Source organism: Mustela putorius, unplaced genomic scaffold, assembly GCF_011764305.1.
Source record: "Mustela putorius furo isolate JIRA1106 unplaced genomic scaffold, ASM1176430v1.1 tig00000174_pilon_pilon_pilon, whole genome shotgun sequence".
In the NCBI taxonomy this organism is placed as follows: domain Eukaryota; kingdom Metazoa; phylum Chordata; class Mammalia; order Carnivora; family Mustelidae; genus Mustela; species Mustela putorius.
This window is the reverse complement of record NW_025421304.1, coordinates 17501081-17518362: the sequence shown is the minus strand read 5'-3', so window position 1 is coordinate 17518362 and position 17282 is coordinate 17501081. Positions and strand designations below refer to the sequence as shown.

At 57.2% G+C, this 17282-nt stretch overlaps 1 protein-coding gene across 4 annotated transcripts in view; it reads right to left on the bottom strand.

Annotated features, from left to right (window-relative positions):
- Window positions 1–15448, bottom strand: part of SLC12A3 (solute carrier family 12 member 3) — a 35881-nt gene extending 20433 nt beyond the window's left edge. Inside the window, exons 1-14 of one of the 4 annotated variants that reach the window (XM_004744220.2) lie at window positions 15128–15448; window positions 14535–14681; window positions 13117–13192; window positions 12310–12405; window positions 11874–12013; window positions 11416–11526; window positions 10356–10467; window positions 10027–10157; window positions 5429–5513; window positions 4147–4319; window positions 3762–3869; window positions 3152–3275; window positions 1353–1454; window positions 347–502 (exon numbers count right to left, since the gene is read on the bottom strand). In XM_004744220.2, the coding sequence (XP_004744277.1) occupies window positions 347–502; window positions 1353–1454; window positions 3152–3275; window positions 3762–3869; window positions 4147–4319; window positions 5429–5513; window positions 10027–10157; window positions 10356–10467; window positions 11416–11526; window positions 11874–12013; window positions 12310–12405; window positions 13117–13192; window positions 14535–14681; window positions 15128–15400 (1834 nt within the window). In that variant the 5' untranslated portion in view covers window positions 15401–15448. The remainder of the gene's footprint in view (window positions 1–346; window positions 503–1352; window positions 1455–3151; window positions 3276–3761; window positions 3870–4146; window positions 4320–5428; window positions 5514–10026; window positions 10158–10355; window positions 10468–11415; window positions 11527–11873; window positions 12014–12309; window positions 12406–13116; window positions 13193–14534; window positions 14682–15127) is intronic. The other 3 variants (XM_004744221.2, XM_045076083.1, XM_045076084.1) reach the window with 3 other exon arrangements.
- Between the last annotated feature and the right edge of the window lie 1834 nt (window positions 15449–17282).

Below are 17282 nucleotides of genomic sequence, written 5' to 3'. Positions count from 1 at the left end.
CGTTGTGTCCACCTGCCCTTCGGTGAGCCAGCTCCTGGCCACCCCCAGGCCTGGATGTGCCCCCAGCCACTTCAAGAGGATGGCCCTGGGCAGACAATTCCAGGGTCCTGGGTGCCACGGTTGGGGGGGATGGTCCAGAAGTAAAGGTGTGGGCTCTGAGCAGGCGCGTTCCCACAGTCTCCTCGCCCCATGGGAAAGGACGAGGCTGGAGGCTCAGAACAGGGCCCTTGAGAGCACAGAGCCTGATGCAAGCCTTCTAGCTGAGCTGAAGGGCAGGATGGCTGGCTGGGTGCCCTCAGTGGGGAGAAGGGGCACCAGAAGCCCTGGGCAACATGAGACTGCACACCTGGCTTCTTGTAGATCACGTAGAGCAGGAGGAAGAGGACGACGCCAATGGCAATGAGAGCGGCCCACCAGGTGAGAAGGAACATGATGACCACGGAGATGACCGCCCCAAAGAGCGCCGCCCACTTGCTGTAGTATCGGAACGAGGGTCGCCACCCTGGTCAGAGGACGCAGGTTGGTGGGCACGCTCGGGAGCTTCCTCCTGGGCCAGCACCACCCTGGCCCTGCCACCTGTGCCTAGAGCCAGAGTCCCAGCCTGTGCCCACCCAGACCCCCCCCCGCCCCCCACCTCTGGGTCTCCAGAGGCTGGACTGGAGGCTCTGGGGGAGGACCGCACGCCCGCCCTGGCTGTCATTTGGCCAAATGAACAGGCTACACCAAGGAGGAGGCATCCAAATATGGCCATGTCAGCACGGAGCCATGGGGGAAAGAGAGCAGGGAAGGGCGTGATCCTGCCTGGCTCCACGCCAGTGGGCCATACCAGGGCCGCTGCCAGGGACAGCTGCCCCGTGGCACAACTGTGGGGCACCACGGTCCCCGGGCTGAGGAAAAGGTGGCCTGGCAGCCAGCCCTTTGACAATTTGGGGATAATCAGAAAAAGCCTTTCTCGGGATACTTTACTGCCACTTGCCAGAAATTTTTCAGAATAAACATACAAGTCAATGACGTATCTGAGCAACACCCCTGGAGTTGTGCAAAGGGCAACCTGCAAAACCTGGGACTTTGGACAATTCTCTTCCTTTTCTGGGGAGTCAGATTCTTGACTCCTGTAAATTTGGTGGAGGAGGGCACTAAAGAAATCTCTGCATCCTGTAAACAGTGTATGAATCCGTGTTCGGCGTACAGCGCACGGTCTTGAGAGATGAGAGCTGCTATTATTATTATGACTTGAGTGGTCCCTTGAACTGGTTTCGATTTGAGAGATGACCTTGATGTGCCCGCCCCTCCCGGACCCCTGCCCCCGCCCCATATGCCTCCTCCCACAGAGGGGTGAGGGAGCTGCTCACCAGGCGAGTTGGTGATGGACGCATGGAAACAGCTGAAGTTGATGAGGGCGTACGAGCACAGGAAGAAATTGGAGATGATGGGGGCAATGGTGTTGAGCTCAGCTGCAGCGACCAGGCGGGGGAGAGAGGACAGTCGGTTGGGCAACCTGCCAGGGAGTCGCCTGGTGCCCTCCCTCGCAGTTGGGGCATTATAGACGGGCCCCAGAGGCTCAGTGCGTCTCAACCTTCCCATCTGTGAAATGGGCCCATCATTTTGTGAAACAAAGGGCTGATGCTTTGTTTACTGTAAAAGGCCATCTCTTAACAAGATAGAGAAAAATGGGAGATACTATGAGAGAACCAAGGACAGTAGCTGTCATACTTTTCTTACAACCACAAATTACAGTAAGATATATATTTTACAATGTGACCCAAGACCCATGTCTTCTTTTATCTGAAACTCTGGGACCTTAGGACACACACAGTTCCACCCACAGTGAAAACCCACTCAAGAACCGGGTCCCTCCCTTCCCTGTCTCACTCGGCCGCCACTGCCCCGACACCCCCAGACAAACTTTGGCATGTTTCCTTGCTCCAGGGGCCTGCTTTCGGGGAAATCCCCAAACATGACAGACCCCTCTTCTGTCCCAGGACTTCTGAGCATGAGTCCCTTGAACTGTCACAAGAACCATGCCCCAGAGTGTCCGAGATGGTGGTTCTCAGTCTGAACTGTAGTCAGACCCACTCAGATCAGACTCGAAATCGGAATTGGGGAAGACAGTAGGATGAGCAGGAAGCAGGGGTGTATCTGGGGACAGCAGGCCTGATTAGAGTTTTCCATCCCCTGGGAGTGGCCCTGTTGCCTCTTCATCTGGTTCAGGATCCAGGAGCACCCAGTGTCCAGAAAGGCTCCCTTGAGTAGCAGAGAATCGACTGGAAAGGGAAGCCTCATGATTGCTGATGCTGGCGTGAACCACAAGGATTCAGCTATGGCAGGGCCACGGGACCACCAGCAGCCAGCCCCCACCTCACTCCTGCACAGGGAGCCACAGCACAGCCACTGCCCTGGCTTGGTGTGGCCACCTTTCTCCTAGAAAGTTCTGCCTTGTTGGCTAAGTAAACCAGGAAGCACTGGGGTGTGTGTGCATCTATGAATACAGTGCACGTGCGTGTGTGTGTGTGTGTGTGTGTGTGTACAAGTCTCTTTGTGCCCACCTGTGACACCCCTGCTATGCATTATTGCTCCCATTCTGCAGATGAAGAAACCGAGGCAAAATGATCTGTCCAAGGTTACACAGCTGGCATATGGCAAAGCCAGGATAGAAAACCAATCTAACTAACTGGTTCCCTGGGATCTCTCCCCTGGGGCATCCTCTACCATGAAGTCCAAGGGGGTCTGGCAGCTCAAGGTCTGGGAAATGAGGTTGTGGAGTTCATCCAGTGACAGAGCTATTGATCCAGCTGTCTGTATCCGCTCCCCTGAGCTATCCTGTGCTCCGGAGTTGTCCTGGGGACTAACTCAGACCCGGGGACTGGGGGTGGGGGTGGGGATGGAGGGCAACTTGCCTGGACACAGGAATACAGAATCAGCAAGAGAAGGCAGGGTCCCTTCTGACAGAATGATGTGCCCCACTAGGCTGGCATGGCGTGGGAGCCACCTATCCGGAGGCGGGGGGAGGGGCAGGGCCCCATGACCAGCCTCACTCACTCAAGGCCTAGTCACCGAGTGTCCACTCCCTGCCAGGCCTGGCCGGGCACTGGGCGCCAAGGTGAGCAGCGCAGAGAGGAGCCCCCACAAGCTGCTGGGCGCAGCCTCTCACCGATGATGATGAAGGCCACAGCGATGGCGTAGGCCAGCAGGTAGCCGCGCACCGGCTCTTTGTTCTTGCCGTAGCCCTTCCCGAAGAAGCCGATCAGCGGGTACAGCTGGTCCTCACACAGGCACTGTGGGCACAGGAAGGCGTGCGCATCCCGGGCTGGACCCCCTTCTCCCCCCACTGCTGCCCACCTCCCTGCCCCCAGGCTCTGCTTACTCTCTCCACCTCAGCCCGGCGCTTCCCCTAATCTGGATCCTGGTTGCTGTCTCTTGGATGGGCCTCATCTCCTTGCCCACGCCCACCTCTCCAGAGAGGGAGCAAAAAGGCAAGGTGGGATGGGGTGGACGGCGTCAGCGCGCAACGGGGCGGGCAGAAGTGCCGACAGGGTGCCAGGCTGCACCAGGGAGACTCTGGGGTGGGCGATGCCCGTGTAGTTCAAAGCACACCATGGGAAGGGGCTGCTTCCTGTATCAGTTGGTCACGAGCCCCCTTTTGCCTTCACTCTAGACTGTCTTAGTCCTGTGACACCCTGAGACCTTTGCAGCAGTCGCTCAGGGACCCCCCGGCCTTGTGCCTCCCAGAACCTCCCGCCAGACCCATTCCGCAGCCTCACCTGGAAGACTTTGGCAGCAGAGACGAGGCAGGCCAGGGCAGAGGAGAGGGTGGCCCCAAAAATGCCAGCCGTGATCAAGGGCGCAAAGCCGGACACCATGCTCATGGTCTGCAGGGACACAGGGTCCAGGCCCCTCATGTCTGGAGCCCCTACGCAGGGCACCCCAGGCCTCACTGCAGGCAGGGGCTAGGTTCTGAGGCCTGAGTCCACACCCCTTTCCTGGGGATCCCAGGACCCACTGAGGCAGGGGCTGGGCCCAGAGGGGCCCCCACCTGAGCCTGAACCTCTTTCCTCCAAGCCTGGGGCCCAGCCCTCCAAACCACGTCTGTCCCAGCCTGTTCCGGCCTCGGTCTGGGGCAGACTGCCCGGCAGAGGCCACGTGTACCTGGTAGTAGTTGATGAGGCCATAGTGGCAGTTGTGCTGGTGGGCGCACTCGGTGAAGTTCCAGCCGTAGCCGCAGGCCAGCCCCTCGCAGGCGCCCGAGCCGGGGGTCACCGTGTCATTCAGGACCCCGGAGGCATCACGAACTACACAGGAGCCTGAAGAGGGAGCAGGGCCTGGGGAAGCCCCCCTTCTTCCCTTCCCTCCTCCCTCCGCCCCTCCCACCCCCAGACACTGGCTGCTGCTACAGAGGGGCCCGCTCCCCCTTCTGCATGTAATCGTAAATAATAATAACAACAGTAATGGCAGATACAAATAGCTAAATGCAGGAGCGAAGGACCATATACAACCCTGGAAAGAAAGCATCACCATTGCCTTTGTTGTCATTGTCCTTCTACAGAGGCCCAGCAACATGAAGTGACCTGTTAAGGTCCCCGTGTCCTCCTTAAAATAGAGGCCAGGGGCACCTGGGTGGCTCAGTGGGTTAAGCCTCTGCCTTCGGCTCAGGTCATGATCCCAGGGTGCTGGGATCGAGCCCCACATCGGGCTCTCTGCTCAGCAGGGAGCCTGCTTCCTCTTTCCTCTCTCTGCCTGCCTCTCTGCCTACTTGTGATCTCTGTCTGTCAAATAAATAAATAAAATCTCAAAAAAAAAAAAAAAAAAAAAAAGAGGCCAGACTGGCTGCGCCCTGGGCCATGTCCCTTGGCCATCTGTGAACAGCCTACTTCACAAGGTGGTTAATGGGAGATCGTGAGGACCTCAGCGAGAGGCAAGTGTCAATGGCCCAGGCCTAGGTTCAAAGCTTGCCTCTACCACTTGGTGGCTGTGTGAGCTTGGGCAGGTCACTGAACATCTCTGAGCCCTGGTTTTCTCCTCTGTGAAATGGTGGGCACGGCAGTGCCCGGATTAAATGTGATGGGCACGTAAAGGACTGGGCTTATGGCTTATGGCTGAGTCAGTGGCTGGTATCATCTTCAACCACCACCACCACCATCATCATTATTATTATTATTAGTCATTGGGTCAGAGTGTAATTTGCCCTTGAGCATTTACCCACCCTTGCATCTGTAAGTTCAGGTGTGAAGGGACCAGAAGAGCCTCGTCTGACCCAACCCTCACCACAAACTACCACCTCCCTTGAAGATGTTCTGGTCACCACCACTAACCCCCCAAATAAAGTTTGAGGTTCCACTCCCTGAGGCGGCCAAGTCCTCCTGGCCTAGCTCTCCCTGCTGGACAGCCAAGCACCCTGAAATCCTTCTAGCTGTCCCAGACAGCTACTCACCGATGGTGGCCGAGATGGCCAGGTAGGAGACAGTGGTCCAGAAAATGGCCATGAGCGTTCCCTTGGGGATGGCTACAGCAGGGTCCTGGGGGAGGAGGAGCAGGGAGGGAGGGAAGGCATCAGGCAGCCACTGGGCCTCCTGCCAGGCTCTGCCCTTGTCTGAGGCTGGGGGAGGGCCAATGACCCCTAACCCGGCCCCCTCTCAGAGCCCCCTTTCCCAGGGCCGCAGGAAGAAGGACCCTTGCTATTGCCAACCGCAGGGCAGGATGGGACCCAAGTAAGATCATGGGGCTGAGAGCACATCTGGGCGCTGGGAGCCGGAGGCATGGAGAGAAGCTCTAACCTGCTCCATGTCTGCTTCCCCAGAACACCGGCCAACACGGGCTCTGGGGGTGTTGAAGTGGGGGGTGGGGGGATCTGGAGCCAGCTTCCAGGTGACCAGCTGGGTGGTGGACATGCTCTTTTATGCCTCAGCCCCTCCAGCCTCACAGGGATGCCGGCTAAGTGACTTAATCCACATCTAGCTCCCAGACCAGGGCCCCGGGGCTTCGGGTTCGTCACTATCCTGCGCCAACTGGTCTGTGAGTTCCCGCAGCAGTTAATCCACAGACAAGCCCCAAACTCCCTCCCCACCGAGGAAGGGCTCTCCTCTGGCATTTTCCTAGCAGAAACAGCGAATCTTCACATGCACACATCACGTGTTCCGCTCGTCCAGACCCTTCCTCATGCATTACTTCCTCTAAAGTGGCCAGAGTATCCTCACCCCCGCTGGTGGGGAAACTGAGGCCAGGAAGCTGTGCAGAGGCCCCAGCTGCCTGAGCCAGGGGTGGCTCGCTCCCACCACACCAAGGTCGACAGCCTCAGGCCCCTGGGGCTGGTCCTGGGTGGAGTAACACAGGCCGGGATTTTTCCAGCAGGTTCTCCCCCAGGCATATACCCCAACCCCCGGGGCAGGCCACATAGGCACTGGGAAGCAAACTTGTGCACCTCCCCAGCTTTTCCTGGGCCATTCTGCACAGCCGGCTGGTAGAACCACAAGTGACAGAACTTGGAGGGACCGTGACGTTGTTCAGTGTTATAGGTGGGTCCAATCAAGGCTGGCAACAACCCAGGTCTCTGCCTCAGACACTTGGAAGCCCAAGTTGGAGCTGATGGTCGGACAGTGAATGACCAAGGGCTGGCCCCACTCTGGAGGCCCCAGGGAGGGAGGTACGGGCAGAATCCTGCCGACATGGGGCAGAAGGCCCTTGTCACGGAGCAGACTGAAGTGTACTGGAGACCAAGGGGTGGGGGTGGAGAGCAACATGGCAGGAACCACAAAAGGCCTCCTCGTGGAGGGGACAACTGGGGTGGCTCTGAGGGCCGGGGGCTGGGAAGGAGGGACGGGTAGGGCAGAGCTGGAGGGGGGCCAAGGGCTCTGGAGTTTCCAGGTCCGCTGAGGTCTCAGCTGTGGGGGCCCTGCCAGCCCTGCTGGGGGCACCAGGATGGCTCAACCAGGTCAAGCACACAGAGTCCCTGGTCTCTAGGCCAGCTGGCTGGCTCAGCTTCCCATCCCAACTCTAGGTGGTTGGATGGTGTCCCCCGAAATTCATGTTCACCCAGAACCTCAGAATATGATCTTATTTGGAAATAGGGTCTTTTGCAAAATGTAATTAGTTAAGCTGAGGTCCTACTCGGTCAGGTGGGCCTTAAATGCAGCAACAGGTGTTCCTGTAAGAACAGGCAAGGACACACAGAGGGAAGGAGGCTGTGGGAAGACAGTGGTTGAGACTAAAGAGACACACAGATCCAAGGCAAGGAATGGGAAGGACTGTTGGAGCCGCCAGAAGCTGGGAGAGGAGAGGAGGAGTCTCCCAGAGAGCCTTTCCAGGGAGCATGGCCCTTGACACCTTTATTCTGGACTTTGGCTTCCAGATCCAAGCAAGAATAAATGTCTGTTGCTTTAAGCCACAGCATTTGTGGTCATTTGTTAAAATGGTCCCGGGAGATGGCTACACTAGACCTCCATACGGCTCCTACATTTCGGCCCCAAATCTCTGAGCCTGGCCACAAGTCAGACACATGTGGGTCCACATCCTCCTGGCTGTGTGAGCTGGGACAAGCTCCTTAACCTCTCTGAGCCTCAGTGATGCCCCCCAACCCCACTCTGTGAGATGAGAGTCAATGCAGCCCACAGGAAGGACTCATAAATGTGAGCAGGTAGGAGCGGGGACTGTGTTGTGCCCTGGGATGTGCCCTGGGACGATAGCAGGTGGGACACAGACCCGACAGCAGTCACTAGGAAGTCCCCTGAATCTGAGCCTCAGTCTCCCTGGCAGAAAATTAAGCTAGTAAAGCTTTCCTGGGCCATCGCACGGGGCGATGGTCATGAGATTGCTCCGCGAGTGCTAAAGGGTTGGGGAACGTCACTAACTGAGGGGCTGGTTGTCTTTTTCTCACCAGAATGTCAGCTGCGTGAGGACTGGAATTGGTGTCTTTGTGTTTTGTTTATTGCTGCACCCACAAGACATGGGCACAAAGCAGGTGCTCAAAAACTATTCATGGAGGGGCGCCTGGGTGGCTCAGTGGGTTAATCCTCTGCCTTCGGCTCAGGTCATGATCTCAGGGTCCTGGGATCGAGCCCCGCATCGGGCTCTCTGCTCGGCGGGGGGCCTGCTTCCTCCTCTCTGCCTCCTTTCTGCCTGTGTCTCTGCCTACTTGTGATCTCTGTCTGTCAAATAAATAAATGAAATCTCGAAAAAAAAAAAAAACTACTCATGGACGGGAAGTTCATGATGAAGTTGAGGCCCCTTTACTCCAGCCCCTCTGCCACTTGTGGGAGTGTGGCCCTGGGCAAGGCTCAGCCCCCTCTGAGCTTGGTCTGCTCCTCTCCAACGTGCAGGTGAGGAGCCCTCACAGCTGCCCCTCGCCAAGGATCATGTTTGTAAAGAATGAGGCCCCCAGCAGCCACATGGGGAAAATGGCCATGACCTGGACAACCAGCGCTTCTCCGTACTTCCTCTGTGCTGGACACTGTTGGAAGCACGTCACATAAATCAGCAGGTGGAATCCTTAGTCCCTGCTCTGGGAAGCGGGAGGGGTGCTCCAGGTCCCCTCTTACATTTGGGAAAGCTAAGCCCAGAGAGGTTTAAAGGGACTTGCCTAAAGTCTCCACGAATGAGAGCTGCTCCTGTACTGAGGACGCTCAGTTTCACAGAACGGGCTGAGGGCTGGATCCAGGAGGAAATGGCCCCTGGAGGGCTTGAGGGCACTCAGGACAGAGCAAGGTGCTCCCCTCCTCCCCACTCCCTAGTTCCTGGACGGCTGCCTAGCCCTAACGCCTGCATACCGTGCCGGTTGGTAACTGGAGAGGCTGGACAAAGCATGTGGATAAATGGCTAGGCTACGGTGATCTGCCAGAGCGCTGGCAGGGGACCTGGAGTATCTGAGCAGAAGACTGACCTCTGCAGGGACCTCCGGGCAGGCAGGTAGCCCAGGCCCCTGCTATTCGCTCCCCAGAGAAGGGAGAGGAGCCAAGTAAACACAGTCACTCTCCGATTTCCTGGCCATGCTGTGCACCACCTGAGCACCCCCAGTTAGAGCCAGGCAAGGTGGAGACAGTCCAAGGCACCATTCTTCATTCATTTAAGAAAACGCATGAAAGAGCACCTTTTAGGTGGGACTGGAGGCTGGGGGGAAGGGTTCCCAGCACCGACCCAGGTTCTCACCATTCACCCCACTGGCACCCCATCTGTCTCCTTGATCCTGCCCTGGCAAAGATACCACTAGGCTTCTCAGCTTTCAAAGCCCCGGCCCAGCCCCATCTCCACCCAGTTTTGCTGGAGCCCCTGTCAACATTCATCTCTCCTTCTTCCCCACCTTCTAGCACCTTATATTCCCGCGCTGAAGCTCCCAGTCAATACGTTTCACCACTATTCACTCAACAAACATGTACTGAGCACCTACCATGTGTCTGACACTTAGCCGGGAATGGGGACATAGAGGCAGGCCTCAGTTCCCCAGATAAAGAGAACTGGAAGGGGGAAGAGACACATAAATGGTCTGGCGTCATCAGGCTAGGGGAGCCGCACTCTGACAGAGGGCTGGGAGAGGTTTAAGGGTACAGGTGTTGTCTGAAAGAGGAACAGAACTTCTCAAGGTAAAGAAACAAAGGTCAGACATCCCAGGGAGAGAGCGGAGACCAAGACACAGAGGCAGGCCGGGCAACACAGGGAAAGCAGCTGATCTTCAGGGCTGGGGCAGGGGACACAGCAATGGTGGGCCAGAGCCTCGAACATTGAGCAGACGTGGCCTGCACCAAGACAGCGGAGAGCCCTGAGAGGATGCCAGCCCAGCAAAGACATGCATGAACCAGCTTTGGAAGGTCAAGCTGGCTCAGTCTTCCCCCTTAAGCTAGTCCCAGGAACTAGGGAGAAGACCCGCCCTTTTCAGGGTGGTCCTCCAGGCCTAGAGCAGAGTTGTGTCAATCAACAACCTCAGAATTGAGTGGGGTGAACAGAGTTGGTTTGGACCCTGCCGTCTCAGTGCCCAACCTCAATGGACAGGGGAGATCCTGGTACGACAGAGCCAGGAGGCAGGAGGGCAGGCGTTCTGCTCACCTTGAGGTCCCCGGAGATGTTGGCTCCTGCCAGGATGCCCGTGGCTGATGGGAAGAAGATGGAGAACATCCCGAAGAAGCTACCATCCGCGCCCCGCCAGTCGGGCACCAAATTCTGGACAAAAATGTCCGCTGGAAGACCAAAGTCTGAATCAGAGCCACCCAGAAGGCTGGGCCCAGCCAGGAAGGCTGGAGGCTCCCCTTCTCTGGCAGCTTCTGGTCCTGAGAATTGGGGGTCCCATCCTCCCTGTGCCCACGGAATGGGGCAGATTGGTGGGCAGAGTGTACCTGTCCCCGGAGCCATGGGTAGGGGCCCCAACCTGCACATACCCCGGTAGCTGAAGAAGCCTTTGGAAGCCTTGTCCTCAGACGGGGGAATCAGCGTCCCCACCAAGTAGTTGGCAAAGGAGACCATGATGACGAGGAAGAAGAGAACCTGGGCCTAGAATAAAGGACCCTAGAAGTCAGATGACATGGCCCCACCTGCTTAGGGAGCCCCAGCAGGACAGAACCTGCCCAGGCTCCCTCCCTCCCTCTTGCTTGCTTTCATTCATTCATTCATTCATTCATTCATGTTGCATGACCCGTTCTGGGAGTTGGCGGTATAGCAAGGCTCTTGTCTTGCTGATAAATATGGAACATGACTCTAGAGGACGAATGAGGGTGTGATGGGAACTGTGTGGGGGACTACATGAGCAGAGCCTATGAAGGTGTCTTCAAGGGTTCTAAAGGAGGCTGAGGAGTGAGATGCAGAACTATCGGGGCACAAGCTGGGGACATTCAGCCAGGATGGAGGCCAGTGGAGCTGGAGGCCAGAGGAAGGGGGAGAGAGGTGAGGCAGGGGCAGGGGTCAGAGGCCAGATCTGCCAAGTCTGACCACCAATGGCCCATAGTTCTTCTGCCCTCCTTCCACAGTGCCAAGCCTCTGAATTTTGGTTGGGTACGGGTTCACATGAGGACACTCCTCCCTGCCCTGCTGAGCTTAGCTGTGGCCATGAGACTGAGTTCTGGCTGATGGGATGTACACAGAGTGATATGCACAGCTTCTGGGCAGGGCCCGGAAAGGAAAAGAAAAAGGCCCCGTTCCCTCCCTGCTGACTGGACCATGGCTGCCGTGGAGCAGGTGCATGGAAGCCACTCACAGGGACAGAGAGGCCACAGGACAGAAACGGTCTGGGTGCCTGAGCCCTGCAAGACACACACACCTGCACGTTACAGGAGAGACAAACACATGACTCTCGTTCAAGGCCCTGTGCTTTAGGGTCTGTCTGTCACAACCACAGAGCCAGAAGCCAAGCTAATACACCAAGAAGAGGCAGAACCAGGCCCAGGACCCAGGCCTCACAACTCCTGCTTCTCCAATGGACCGCTCCCAACCTCCCCTCCTCACCTTGGACTCCCACTCCATGCCAGCCAGGGAGATGGCCAGCAGCACAGTGACGGTGACCACACCGATGATGCGGATGTCATTGATGGGGTCCACGATGGGCGTGCCATACTCCTGGGCATGAGACACAGGCCAGGCTGCATGCTGCCCTCTCAAGAACCCCCCCAGACTCCTCCACCTTGATTCACCTCAAGTATGGGGGACCCCTCATAGCAAAACAGAAACACAAACCCCTTCCCTGCCAACAGGCACCCGTCCCGCAGGGCTGCATCAGCCTAGACAAGTCAGCCCTAAAGGCAACACATACCCCTAAGGGGGATGTCTGGGAATGGCTATTATTTGAAGAGATCATTACGGACACCCACAGTGGTCAGACCAGGCTGTGGTCTCTGACAGATAAAACTGACCCAGACGGGGTGGGGGAGAGCGAGTTAGGCTGCCCGGGCTCCCTCTGGCTTCACCTGGAGCAGGTCCCGCACGGTCTCTGCGAAGCCCACAGTGTGCATTGCCACACCCACGGCATTGGCAAAAGCAAAAATGAGGCCAATGGAGCCCCCTAGCTCTGGGCCAAGGCTCCGGGAGATGAGAAAGTAGGTGCCACCTATTGGGGACAGAGCGGGGGCCATGAAACCAGGAGACAGCTGGCTGGGGTGGGCTTGGGACAGGCAGAAGCTGGGGCTGGGAAAGGGTAACCATGGGACCCCCATGGCTCACAGCACAGGGAATAACTGAGGCCGTCCGTGGGGGCCCAAATTCTTCACCTGGAATCAGAGGGAGTGGCCTGGGGCATCCCCGTTTTGGTGGGGATGGGGTGGGGGAGTGGCTCAGAGACCCATTCCCCGGTTAAAGACTGGGCGACAGGAAAGGGGAGGGCCTCGGGGGTGGGGTGGGGCCCACCTGACTTGACCTTGCCGTTGGTAGAGATGGCTGAGATGGAAAGGCCAGTGATGGAGGTCACGGTGACCGACAGCAGGATGATGATCCAGGTCAGGACTGTGGGATGAGAGGGAGGTGATCACCATAGAAACTCAGCCGGGGCACTTCCCAGGTGAAGGGCCATGCGAGGAAGCTGAGTCAGCTGAATGGTTCACCATGCAACCTAAGTCACCTCCTTTCCCCGAACCTTGGTTTTCTCATCTGAGAAATGGGTCTCTGTGTCCCTCCTGGTATATTCTGAACAGCCAGGGAGCGGTGGAGTCACTATAAAAAGGATCATTAGGTATGGAAGGGAAGACACCCTCCTTCAGTAATAAAAAATAATCACCACTCGATGAACACCTTTGGGTGCCAAATCCTGTGCTGTTAAAGACATCATAGAAACCCCACAATAGGTCTGTCAGGTAGGGACAATCATCAGTGCCATTTGACTGATGAGGAAACTGAGGCTCAGAGAGGCTAAGAAACTTGTCCAGGGTCACACAGCATCAGAGCTACCCTCTAATGTTGGTGTCTGCCCAGAGCCCAGTTTCCTAACCTGGATGCTGGGCAATAGGGAGGTTAAGTGACCTAATGATGGCAAAGAGAGTCAGGGAGAGGCCTCAGGTCTGATGATTCCATGTCTAGATTGCTCTGCCACACTTCCCTGACATCTGTCGCCACAGAAGCCTGGGGTCTCGGCAGCCCAAGTTCAGGACTGAGGCCCAGGAGGATCAGGTCTCGGGTACAGCCTCCCCTTCCTCCCCTCCCCCGAGAGGTGGCACTCACCAATGCCCGCCTGGGCTGTAATCCAGGGGAGCCGCAGGTAGAGGATCACACCCCAGATATTGAGCATGCAACGGATCTGGGAAAGAGAGAAGAGTTGGAGGCCACCTGGATGGGCCAATACCCCACAACCAAACATACAATATAAGTCCCTGTCCCCAGTCATGGCATGGGGTTGGGCACGTTGGCCTAGGGGACACCTGGGTCCTTTCTTGGCTCTACTCACTTCACTGTGCTCCTACTTCCATGGCCCCTTAGTTCTGTGGAGCAGGGAGAGGAGGGGTACCCAGAGATTCACCTGCCCCTCCCACCCACTTTTCTGCCCTCCCACTGGGGTCTGAGAACGGGCTGCAAGCATCATCACACCTCAACCGTCTCCACGCCCAGGGTCCTGTGTCTGCCAGCCCCAGCCATGGCCCCTGTGGCGAGCTGTCACCCTAGGACCTGGGTTCTGGGAGGAGCTCAGCAAATACCGGCTAAAACAGTGCCCCACATACAAGCAGAAACAGCACTTGGGTTGCTGTGACTTCAGCTTCCAAATTTAAAGCAAAGCCAGAGGTTAGAGCTGAGACTGAATTCCAGGGAGGTGGGGGTGTTGATGTGGTGTTTGGCCCCAGCCAAGTTCTTGGGGTGGGCAGGAGCATGTGGCATTTCCAAGGCAGGGAGACTTCTAAGGCCCTCTCTATGCTCGGAGATACTGAACGGGGCCCCGCCAGGCTCTGACCCCACAGCCCGGGAGGAAGACGCCTACTCCCCAGATGGAGCTACAGCCAGCAGGCATTTGGCAGAGTAAGGTCAGAACCCAGGCCTCCCTCTACCGCACAATCCACGCACTGTCCTCTCAGAGCAGGACCAAAACCTTCTGATTCTCATCTGATACCCTCTGAAAAGTCGCATAAAGCCTTCCAAAGCCAAGTTCATTAGATTTTTGCTATTTGAAGACTCACTGGTGCTGTACACTACAGGAAACCTCCCGTTTCCCATCACTGAGAATGACAAGAACAGGCTTGTGGATTTGTGTGTTTAGTGCTGCCCCCTGGTGGCTGTGGATGAAAACAGTTTCTTCTAATAATCCCAAAGCGGGCCCTGAACCAAGCCGTTCAGGTCTATTAACTCATAATGCTCATCATTTCACAGGTGAAGAAACTGAGGCACAGACAAGTTAAATAACTTGTCCAATGCCACAGGACAAGTGAGTAACCAGAGATCTTTCCCAGGGCAAGGTATCTATCTGGGGAGCAAATGGGGGTTGAGAAGCACAAAACCAGGGAAATTTGGAAGTCGCTCTGCCCATGGGGAGACAGACCCAGGCTGGCCTTGGGTCTACCCTGGCCACCAAGACCTGAGAGTCGGAGCTGCGCCTGGATGGAGCTCTCTCTCCCCACTTCCATTATGGGGCATCCCATCCACACTCGACTCACCATCACCCCCTTGACCCAGCCAAAGCGCACAGGCTCCCCAGGGTTCTTCTCGCTGCTGGTGCCTCCCTCGTCTTCCACCAGTCCGTCGGTCATCTCATGGCTGGGCCGGCTGTCAAAGGCCAGGGCATGCAGGTGGCTGCCTTCCTGCTGGGAGCCCAGAGGCCACAGGTCAGGCGGGCAGGGGCCATGACCATCCTGCTCCCTGTCTTCCACCCTCCAGAGTCCAGCCTCCCCCGCAGCAAATGCGGTGAGCCTCCCCTGCGCGGCAGACCTGCCGCATTCCCACCTCCTTGCGCCCCCTTTCGGGTGTGCACAACCTCCGTTTGTGCCCTTCCACTGTCGGGAAGCTCATTATCTCTCTGGGAGGCCAAGATTCTTTGATCGGGTGGTCAACGACTGCATAAAAAACATTACTACATGTGTCCGGAGCTTTATAGCTTCCGCGCCCGCATTTCATGCAGGCGTCCCAACCCACAAAGAAGACACCCAGGTGCCCCCATGGCCCGGGTGATGGAGCCAAGATTCAGAGAAGTGAGGTACGTGGGTCAAGGTCACATGGCAGGAAAGTGGCCAGTCCTTGAGCTGGTGCTTACCTTGAGAAAGGAGTGCAGATCGGCCAGCGTGGGCCGGACCTTTCGGGGCTCCCCGGGCAGGGCACTGTTGGCGTAGTGCTCGTAGGCCGGGACTACATCGATAGTGTTGTAGCCAAAGGTGCGCATGTAGAATGTGCTGCCGTGGGTCAGGTGGCTGCTGTCGTAGGTGGTGGGCGGCGGGGGCTCCTCACCCCCCAGCAGTGTGCTGATGGTGAAGCGCCCACTGCATAGCGCGGGGTCCCCCGGCATCTCGGACGCGGGCAGCTCTGCCATTGCGGCTCTGGGCGGCAGGGGCGGGGGCCAGGGTCGGCGGGGACATGCTGGGTGGCTTTATAGGCTGGGCCCACAGCAGGGAGGAGGAGGGAGTTTGGTCCAAACCAACCACGGCTGGCAAGCGGGGTCCCTGGACAGAGCGGCAGGCAGAGCACGTGCCCCCTGCTGTCCCACCCACCATTTGATCGCTGAGATAGCAGCCCTGCCTGGGGCCACGAGGGCTGGGCTGGACCAGCGCCAGACACAGAGCGGGAAACCGGGAAACATGCCCAGCTTTGGGTCCTTGTGTGGGGTGGGGGGTCTTCCAAGTCTGAGAGCAGAAGACATCTGCAGGACCCGATGAAGGAGTGCTCGCCAGAGGGGACACTTAGAAGTCCTATGAGGGACCCTGGGGACAGTCTAATGACCTGAGGTCCCACCCTTGGCAGTTTCCAAAACCTCTCATTTTGGTATCTGGTATTTAGTTGAATTCTTTAGGTACTTAGTATTTGTGACTAGATGAATAGTAGGACTTTCAAAAAGATGCACAGGAAGAAGATACATGTATATAACAGGCTCATCTCTCTTACTTAGATCTCTGACTCTCAGTGGTGCCTGTCCTTCCAAAGGCATCTCAGAGTGTAGAAACCATCACCTGCAAGCACCCCCAAACCAGAGTTGAGCATGTGCCAACTGTGATCGGTCACCCCCCCCCCCCCCCCCACCGCCAGAGGACTGATGAGTCCCTGGGGCTTGTCACTGGTCAGTGCCCCACAGGATGACTGGGTCCCCAGCCCACACACTTGGGTCTGCCTCCAGGATACTGGTTACAGAGCCCAAGGAGACAGTGCTCCCCCAGGCCAGCCCAGACAGAGGCCCCTGTCTGTTTGGCCACCCCTGAGGCTCTGAGGCCTCGCTGAGCCACCCCTTGAATGCATGGGGGTGCGGGGCTGGTGGGGGAGCCTTCTGGTCACCAGAGGCACCTGAGCTATTACAGCAGTGGGGGTTGAAATCCAAGTTGAAACCTGAAAGTCGACAGCAGAGTTGAGTTACTGGGGTGGACGTCTGCTGTACCACCTGGGGGAAGGCGAGCGTGCGCTGATGGTGCTGCTGGGAGCATGGGGGACAGGACATGGAAGCAGCCCAGCCTAGCTGTGGAGTGAGGGCAGCAATGGGAGAGACACCCCTGGAGGAGGAGCAGGGTGGGGACGGCAGGGATGGGACAGAAGCCTGTCTTGAAGGATGAGTCACTTCTCCGGAGGCTGGGGATGGATGGAGGCCACGGCCAGCTCCAGGCTACTGAGCTTGGCTTATGCTCATGTGCCAGCCATCCTCAGGAGGGACATGGAGGGACACACTTTCTCTCCCTCTCTGCCCTGCCTCTCAGACTTGGGCTCTCCGAGATGCCTAGAGTTCTCTGGACTCCATGACCTCCAACACCAAGTCAGCCTTAGTTGACTGAGAACTTACAGAGGGGCCTGCCTGTCCCCTCATGCTCCAGTCCAGAGGGGCCCAGGACAGGTGTGCCCAACTGTAGGTCAGGCAGAAGGAGGCAGGTGGAGATGCTTGGACTGTGTTGGAGTAGCAAACCGTGTTATGGAGTTACCCGCCAAGATGACGGTGCTTGAACTGGGGCCAAGAGCCCCACGCAATTGTGGACAAGTTTTTATATCTAAGTGCATTTTTCTGGGAAGGGGGACCTAGATTTTGTCCAGCTGGCTAGAAGGCAAGCCCATGGGTGCAGGGATCTGGGCCTATCTTGTTCACTGAAAATCCCAAGCAACTGGAACAGCACAGGGGAGGTACCCAACAAATGTTTGTTGAATGAATATTGAAGGGGAGTCAGAAGCAAAGAGGACAGAGAGAAGCTGTGATAGAAACCCTCAGCTGACAGAGGTACCCC